This window comes from Myxocyprinus asiaticus, chromosome 16 (assembly GCF_019703515.2).
Source record: "Myxocyprinus asiaticus isolate MX2 ecotype Aquarium Trade chromosome 16, UBuf_Myxa_2, whole genome shotgun sequence".
Taxonomy (NCBI): domain Eukaryota; kingdom Metazoa; phylum Chordata; class Actinopteri; order Cypriniformes; family Catostomidae; genus Myxocyprinus; species Myxocyprinus asiaticus.
Genome location: NC_059359.1, coordinates 1799038 through 1808368, shown reverse-complemented (window position 1 = coordinate 1808368; position 9331 = coordinate 1799038). Strand labels below are relative to the sequence as shown.

Genomic DNA, 9331 nt, shown 5'->3' with positions numbered 1-9331 from the left:
ATACATTTGCTATATTACAACCAAATTTATATTAATATGTCCTGCCCAAATTATAAGTCTTGGTACCTAAAAAAAAAACAGTCATATGAAAGTTTAGGTGTTGCTTATAAAAATGTGTAAAATAATTCGAAATAACATGAATGTATTTTTCCTTTGCTTGAACACACTTGGCATCAAACTCTTTGTATTTACATTCACGCCCCTAGAAAAGCAGTGATTGGTCAATGGGAGGAAGGGGGTGGTGCTAATGATACCATCTGGGTCCAGATGTTCTCTCTTTCACCTTCTCTCCATTAACACAGAACAACTCACACAATGTCCTTCAGTCAAACCTGCATCATCAGCATCATGCTGCTCACAGCTGGGGTTTTCTTTCTCTGTTCAGCAGGTGGGTGATAATTCACTTCATATCTTATTAAACTACAGTATTCAACTACTTGTGCATGTGTAAAATAGAGGGAAGCATGTGTATACTCTATCTTTGTTTTGAAACTGCTGTGCTTTATGTCACATACATTGGAAATGGGTCAGTTTTCAGCATGTCCCCACAGTATATATATATTAGATATAATAATTAACTATCGATTTTTACAGATGGAAATTGTATTTTTGGTTTTGGTTTTATTTTAAATCACAATATCAGAATGATGTGAACATAAGGGTGAATTTTAAATAAGTTCACTTATTTCATATATATAAATAAAACATCTGTATTACATAGTAGTGTGTGTGTGTGTGTGTGTGTGTGTATGTATAAATATATAGATTAGACACGGACAATAATTGATTAATTAAAAATACATTACAAATGCAATTCACACAAAACAATGACTTGAACACACCTCTTCTGTGATGAACATGTTTTCAATTAATTAGTTCAAAGTCATTTTCATATTTTTTCTGGGGCTGAAAGATGTGGTGTGACCGTCCGGAGACAGTAAAAAAAAAAAAAAAAAATAATAATAATAATAATAATAAGTCTAATTAACAGCTGAAATTCTTGAAAAAATAAAATGTTGGCATGAGTTGTGCTGAATAATATTTTATTATTATTATTTCTTAAGAAAAATGTTTAAATATTTTAAAATATCATAAATACTTGAAAAACTTTTGTCCACCAAAGTCAAAGACAAAAATCATAAAAAAAAAAAGAAAAGACCTCTTTAGATCCGCAAAACTGTGTGTGAAGTTTTAAAAACAAATCATTATTTTGTCATATTATTAAATATCAATATTTTGGCATTTGTATGAAAAGACACATTTTGTTCCGGTCATTTGGTGCAACTATTAGAAAACTTGACTTAAAATATTCTTGACTTAAAAACCACAAAATATTTTTCACCTTTAATGGTGCTGCAAGCGATTTTAGCCATTCTAGAATTCACTTTTTTAAATTTTTTTATCCTCTTTGCTCCCCAATTTGGAATGCCCAATTCCCACTGCTCAGTAGGTCCTCGTGGTGGTGCGGTTACTCACCTCAATCCGGGTGGCGGAGGACAAGTCTCAGTTGCCTCCGCTTCTGAGACCGTCAATCCGCGCATCTTATCACGTGGCTCATTGTGCATGACACCACGGAGACTCACAGCATGTGGAGACTCATGCTACTCTCCGCAATCCACGCACAACTTACCACACGCCCCATTGAGAGCGAGAACCACTAATCACGACCACGAGGAGGTTACCCCATGTGACTCTACGCACCCTAGCAACCGGGCCAATTTGGTTACTTAGGAGACATGGCTGGGGTCACTCAGCACACCCTGGATTTGAACCCGTGACCCCTGGGGTGATAGTCAGCATCAATACTCGCTGAGCTACCCAGACCCCCTGCAAAGCCGGTTCCTTAATGACATCATCCTCCAGGATGTGACATAAGTTTTGGTGGGAAACAACAGAACAAACATCAGTAAATATTAGCAATGGATTTGATTAATTCTGTGATGTTTTGTGCTTTTAGTCACTCTAAAACATTCTATTCTGTTTGATAAAATGACAGATTTTGGGATTGTCAATTTCCTCACTGAGCAATGAACAACTATTGCACTTTATTTCCGTTCTGTTGCTATAGAGCTGTCAGATGTCACGGTGAACTCGCCAACTCGTCTAATTCGCCATGGGTTCCCTCTGGAGTTTTTATAATGGGGTTTTTAAACTTAAGAGTAAAACAAGTTCTGTGGTGGTAAACAACGTAAATTACACTTTCGTGCATTCAAATGCGAATTTCGAAGCTGTATTGAATTACATACCTTAAATTAAAAACAAAAACAAAACACAGCAGCTTCAGAATTCACGTTTGAGGTGTGAAAGTGTGTATTTATGTTGTTGAACAAAACGTCCACATATCGTCAAGTAATGTTTACCACGGACCTTATTTTACTCATAAATTGAAAAACCCCATTATAAAAACTCATAGGAAAATCCCAACTGATAACAGCCAGACAAGCACACACACGCACAAAACTAGTCTTTAAAATGATCAAATTATTTGTGAAATCCTCATAAGCTGCTCAATAATCTAACACAATATCTTCTTGCTTTTGTCAGCATTTTCTTGCTTCCTTAAAGAGAGAGTGTGAGGAAGTGATTCAGGAAGAATCTGAAAATAGGCACATGTATTGTGGTCCAATAGCAGTGGATGTTTTGAAAGTGCTATGTGGAGTTTAATCACTCTATATGAACAAATTTAACCATAATATTAACGGCTCGCCAATGGCTGTCCCTGTTACTACACAAGAAGGACAGGTGACAATGGAAAGTTCCTGCTCACAAATGTTCTAGTGTGTTTAGTGTCAGTTGAATGCATTTCCAGCAGTACGGGGCACAATGGATTTGCATGAGAATGGAGTGTTTGTGAATGCTCTGTAAAAGAGATGTTTTCCATCTCTGTCACACCATTCACTCTGCAGCTCTGTTGACTGTCATTCCACAGCGATCTGTCCCTCTTCCATTTCCTCACCCTGTCCCTCCTCTTCCTCTTTCTCTTCCTCCTAGTCCCTCTGTCCACTGAAGCCTTAGAGATGAACAACAGCACAGATCACAAGAACGGATCCACCTTCCTGTACTTTGCTTACGGCAGTAACCTGCTGAAAGAGCGACTGCAGCTAAAGAATCCATCAGCAATTGTTTACTGTGTGGCCAGACTCAAGGTATGATATTTTCTTTCTTTCTATCTATCTGTTTATCTATCTATCTATCTACTACAGACAGACTGGTAGATAAACAAACAAACAGACAGACAGATCAATAGATAAACAGACAGACAGACAGATAGATAAATGGACAGACGGAGGGACAGGTAGAAATGTCTATCTCTCTATCTACATACCTGTTTGTCTATCTATCTATCTCTCTACCCATCTGTCTGTCTGTTTATCTAATACAGACAGACAGGTAGATAAACAAACAGACAGACAGATAGACAGATCGATAGATAAACAGACAGACAGACAGAATGTTACATAAACAGGGGGAGGGACAGGCAGAAATGTCTATCTGTCTATCTACCTACCTGTCTGTCTATCTATTTATCTGTCTGTTTATCTATCTATCTCTCTACCCATCTGTCTGTCTAATACAGACAGACAGATAGACAGATCGATAGATAAACAGACAGACAGACAGATCGATAGATAAACAGACAGACAGACAGACAGATCGATAGATAAACAGACAGACAGGTAGATACACAGACAGACAGACAGATAGATAAATGGACAGACGGAGGGACAGATAGAAATGTCTCTCTCTCTATCTACCTACCTGTTTGTCTATCTATCTATCTGTCTGTCTATCTGTCTGTTTATCTGTTTATCTATCTATCTCTCTACCCATCTGTCTGTCTGTTTATCTAATACAGACAGACTGGTAGATAAACAAACAGACAGACAGACAGATAGACAGACAGATCGATAGATAAACAGACAGATCGATAGATAAACAGACAGACAGGTAGGTAGGTAGATAGACAGACAGGTATATAGGTAGATACACAGACAGGCAGACAGGCAAATAGACAGATAGATAGGAAAGACAGACAGACAGACAGACAGAATGTTACATAAACAGGGGGAGGGACAGGCAGAAATGTCCATCTGTCTATCTACCTACCTGTCTATCTATCTATTTATCTGTCTGTCTATCTATCTGTCTGTCTGCCTGCCTATCTATTTATCTGTCTGTCTGCCTGTCTGTGTATCTACCTATCTACCTGTCTGTCTGTTTATCTATCAATCTGTCTGTCTGTCTGTCTGTCTATCTATCGATCTGTCTGTCTGTCTGTCTATCTACCTATCTGTCCGTATGTCTATATGTCTACCTGTCTGTTTGTTTATCTAACAGACAGATTGTTAGATAAACGGACAGATGAAGGGACAGACAGAAATATCTGTCTGTCTATCTATCTGTCTGTCTATCTATCTATCTATCTGTCTGCCTGTCTATCTATCAATCATCTCCTTCACCTCTCTAGGACTATAAACTGGCATTTGGGAACCACAAAGGGCTTAAGAGTCTGCGCTGGCATGGAGGTGTTGCAACCATTGAGTACAGTCCAGGTGATGAAGTGTGGGGGGTCGTGTGGAGGATGAATATATCTGACCTCGAGTCTTTGGACAGGTAAGAGCTTTCAGACCCCCCCACACAGTCATTATGAGTGATAATCATGCAAAAATTTTACTTATACTTGACTGGCAGTTCTTGAAGGAAGTATACATATCTGGTGTATGTTTCTCTATGTTGGCAGTCAGGAAAATGTTAAGATGGGCACGTATAGCCCAATGGAGGTGTCCGTCTCTGCCAGTGGCCAGGATCTCAACTGTCGGACGTATATGATGAACAGCTGCGTGTACGGACCACCTTCACCACAGTATCTACAGGTACAGTTCACATACTTGCATGCTTTAAGTTAGGGAGTTCATACACTTATTTTAAATGTAAAAGTCATCATCTTGACTTAAATACTTGAGTTTAGCCACAGAAAGCCTACTATTGGCTCTTAAGTGTTTTTGGTTTGTTTTAGTGGCACACAACTTGAAATAATTAAATATCTGGTTTTGTCAGCTTTGCATCTATTGTGGCTTAAAACAATAAATAATACTACAACGAAACCAGAAAAATATGCTTCTCTGAACCGAGTTATCTGATATCATTCATCAAAACAAAATGAGTTTGTTATTTGAGCTGCAAGAAAAAGGACCATGTTGTGGTAGCGTTTCTAGCGTTTGCCCAGCTCGCTTTGTTTTAGCCATATAAGCATTGGGTCAGTGATACTGCCCTTCAAAACAAGAACCACATTAAACTGAAACATCTGGAACATGTTTTACACAATCATTTTTGTAATATTTACAATGCAAGAATCTCTATCATTTGGCACAAAATTATACAATTCAGGCAACCAGTACTTCTGGATTTTTCCTCGTGTGTTTCCCTTTATTTATTTGTTGTGCTTTGCATTTTCTGAGTCATGTCTGTGAAATAATTTGTACTTACTTTTATGACAAAAAGTCCTAAAAAAAAATCGATATACAGGGTCCATAAATAACACTCATCAAGCCAATAAAAATTGGCAATAGTGAGTAAATAAATGTAACTTTGTAAGCATGTAATTCTGGTTCTGTTCACTCCATCTCCCCTCAGAAAGTCTTATTTTATTTCACTAGATGGCAGCAAGTACCAGAAAAAATAATTTTTCCTCTATCACCTTCCATCACAATATACCAGATCTGAAATGTAGGTGGCGCTCTAACGCATTTTATCCCTCACAGATGTGCTCGTCCATAGACATTCAGTCTAATGTTCAGTTCAAGCACCACCCTCATTGTTTCATTGAATATCTCGGCCTCTGAGTGGACTACAAGCTCAATCTAGGTGTCATTAGAAAGCTGAGATCCTCCCCTTTGCGAAGATGTTTTCCATTGATTTTATCATCAATAGTCGGTAACATATTTCTGATGATTTAACATATTTTGTTCTGGACATCCATGATATAACATTAGATTATTCAGACAAGCAAGCTCACAGACAAGTAAAAATGGTAAAAGCAAATATAAAGTTTTTAGCTATTTGGTACTTACAGCAGCATTTATCATGTAAACAAAAGAGATGGCTGTATTTGATCATATTTCACTTTGTGATTCTTTAGAAAATCTTTCGAACTGTGGTATTAGGGCAACAAAATTCCTGAGAACGAGAGCTTTCATTTGATATATGATTTGTCTATATAAGTGCTATTTTATATTCATTTTCATATTTCATCCACATAACCTCTAGGTGGCGCTGATATGCGATGTGAATGTTTTCAGGCCTTATTTTGTTATTTTATGTAACATAAATGCAGAAGTGATGGTTATCTATGGAAAGTTCAGATTCTAAGCTCTCAAAGGGTACCCCATATGCCTGACTTACGTATACGGAAACTTGAACATTTAAAGCGGACATTTTTTTTGCGACATATTGCCCCCTTTTGGACCCCCCGGTGGGTCCGCATAGTTGAAGAGATCAATAAAAGGTTTGTATTGGTCTGGTACCGTGACCCTCGCTATATTATGCGATTTAAATGCATACAAACGAGACTCAAGATTTGCATGCCTTTTAAAAACATTTACCTCAGTTAAAATTTTACCATCAGAAGTTTATCTAGGATGCCTAAAGTTTAAGCCAATAAAACATGAACAAAATTTTGACCTGATTTAAGGTCAGATTTTTCATCTTTTTTTCTGTACAACCGTTTACGGAGTCTTATGCAGCATTGTTTGAAGTCGTTTTTTTCCACACCAATCTATTATTGTGGTATAATTCAATTCAGATAAACCCGAACTTAAACGGCATGTAAAAAAACTAAACTAACTGTGATTGGTTGCTTTACGTGTTGGTCAGATGGCTTCTTCCCGTCTAAGTGTGCAGTTAAAGAATAAGATGAAATGTGGACCAGACTTTATGCTGATCATGTCCTCTCCTGAAATACTACAAATCAAATCAGAGGAATATCATAAAGAACACAATGGAGAATAGTTATAAAATTGACGGGAAATAAAACTTGTCTCTTTACCTGTGTTGCAGGTTATTGTGATGGGTGCAGAACAGAACGGGCTTCCAGAGGAGTACCAGGAGAAACTCAGATCAATTGAAACCAACAAGTACGAGGGCTCTCTGTCGGTGATGAAGGAACTGAAGAAAGCTTTGAAAAAATCCAAAAAAAGGACAGAGGAGATTCTATCTGATGATTAGCATTGGATAGACATGCTCGCATAGAGTCTATGTGTATCCACATCACCATCTGTATTCTACAGAGTAAAGAATCAGTAAATTTCTCAAAGGCTAGTTGTGTTGTTTACGCGGATAGCTGATCAGAAATGTGCAGTATTTGTAATGTATGGTAGCAAAAAAATTGCATAAAGTATTTTCTTTTTAAGCATTCATTTTTGCTTTGCTTATGTGTCATTTGTCACACTTGTGATTGGAGAGAGCTTTCATTAGTACCTGCATGCTGCCATCTTTGCTCATGAGCATTCTGGAAACAACTTTTTGAGCCAATCACCTGAGCTGTAATTGCCATGTGACTGATCAATATGAAACCACAGGAAAATGGTGTCATGACAATGCTGATTGGCTGATGGCACCATAAGAAAACAGTTGACATTTATTATAAATATTTGCCATTTATACGTTTGTTGCAAAACCATTCATTTAGTCAGTATACACGGCTAATCTTAAAGGAACTGTTCACTCTAATTCTGTTACTCACCCTAATGTCGTTCAAAACGACAACGTATTCTGCAGAACACAAAAAGAGATATTTCAACAGTCTGTTGCAACTTACAGTACAAATGAGGAATACAGCAATAGCAATTCGTCATAGAGGCAATAATATGAGAAGTGCTTCAATATGAAGTTTAAATTGCTCTCAGAGAAGTGCAAGTAAGGAGGAAGGTGAGAGTCGGTGATGAAATAATGGATTGAGCATTTTCTTATGAAGAAAGATGACGTAAGATGTAAAATTTTTAGATGTTTCTTGAAATAGTTGGAGAATCAACTGCTCGGATGGAGTTTAGAAGGTCGTTCCACCAGCGAGGAATGGTGGAAGTGAAAGTCCAAGAAAGGGATTTTATAGCTCTATGAGATGGCATCACAAGGCGCCGTTCACCCACCGATCGCAAGCTTCTGGAGGGTAAATAGACTTGAAGTAATGAGTGTAGATAGGGGGCACAGAACCAGTGGCTTTTCTGTAAGCAAGCATTTATGCATTGAACTTGCCACGAGCAACCATTGGCAGCCTGTGCAGTTCGATGAAAAGAGGCGTGACATACAGTACACTCTCTTGGGCTTGTTGAAAACCAAACACGCTGAGGTTTGACTCTACTTGCAGAAAGTCCTGCCAGAAGAGCATTGCAGTAGTCCAGACTAGATATATCAAAAGCTTGGACAAGGAGTTGTGTAGCATGCTAATATAGGAAATGTCTAATCTTCCTAATGTTGTACAGTGCAAATCTTTGCGATGTGGTCCGTGAAATGGTGTAGCTATGTTGTGTAGCTGGGCATCGCTGAAACAATGAGAAGTTTCGTCTTTGCTAGGTTAAGTCGGAGGTGGTGTTTTTCCATCAAGCATGAGATGTCTACCAGGCAGGCTGAGATCCATGCAGCTACCGTAGGATCGTCAGGCCGGAAGGAAAGTTAGAGTTATGTGCCATAAGCACAGGAATGATAGGAAAAGCCATGTGTCTGAATGAGAGATCCAAGTAATGACATGTAAATAAGAAGTAGAGAGGCCCAAGCACTGAACCCTTAGGTACCCCATTAAGTCTGGGTAATTATGTCCATCTTCTCTTGGTGTAATCACGCAAACAGAGGTGTGTCTTCACTCATTTATATTTCCAGTCTCTCTCTATAGTTTTTTCATGCACCTTGCGGCCGCAGGTTGACCTGTACATAAAAGTCCAGAGAAAGCATCCGCATTGTTTAACTGCAGCCGCTAAGACATGAATAAACAAAACACCGTGTCTGGCAACGGCAGCTAACTAAGCCTTTCTGTCGTTTAAAAACTATGACAACTGTGATGTTCAGGACAAAAATGCCCCATATAGAATTCAAGAGATTTGCAGTAAATTTACATGACACTCATCTATTAATTATGAACATGAAAATTGTCATCGGCTTATCTACATATTTTCACACAGAACACAGGCTTTCATAACATTTTAACTGGAAAGAGTGCTTTTTTTCTAAAGTAAAAGTAAAGAAGTATTTGCTGAATTGATGCAGTTTGTGCTGGGTTATTTTATTCAAAAATTATGTTGAAATGAGCATTTGAAATATGGTGCTTGTGTTTGTGTGTGTG

The 9331-nt window shown here is 38.0% G+C and overlaps 1 protein-coding gene across 1 annotated transcript; it reads left to right on the top strand.

Annotated features, from left to right (window-relative positions):
* The first annotated feature begins 283 nt into the window (after window positions 1-283).
* LOC127453673 (gamma-glutamylcyclotransferase-like) lies at window positions 284-7312 on the top strand. Its single transcript, XM_051720239.1, has 5 exons — window positions 284-388; window positions 2992-3146; window positions 4469-4614; window positions 4742-4874; window positions 7057-7312. Exons 1-5 carry the CDS (start codon window positions 316-318, stop codon window positions 7222-7224), a joined length of 675 nt encoding a protein of 224 aa, XP_051576199.1. The 5' UTR covers window positions 284-315; the 3' UTR covers window positions 7225-7312.
* Window positions 7313-9331: the final 2019 nt, after the last annotated feature.

Coding starts and splice junctions, on each gene's coding strand:
- LOC127453673 (XM_051720239.1), top strand. CDS start 316: ATGTCCTTCAGTCAAACCTGCATCATCAGCATCATGCTGCTCACAGCT. Junction 389..2,991: donor TTTCTTTCTCTGTTCAGCAG/GTGGGTGATAAT, acceptor TCTTCCTCCTAG/TCCCTCTGTCCACTGAAGCC. Junction 3,147..4,468: donor ACTGTGTGGCCAGACTCAAG/GTATGATATTTT, acceptor TCACCTCTCTAG/GACTATAAACTGGCATTTGG.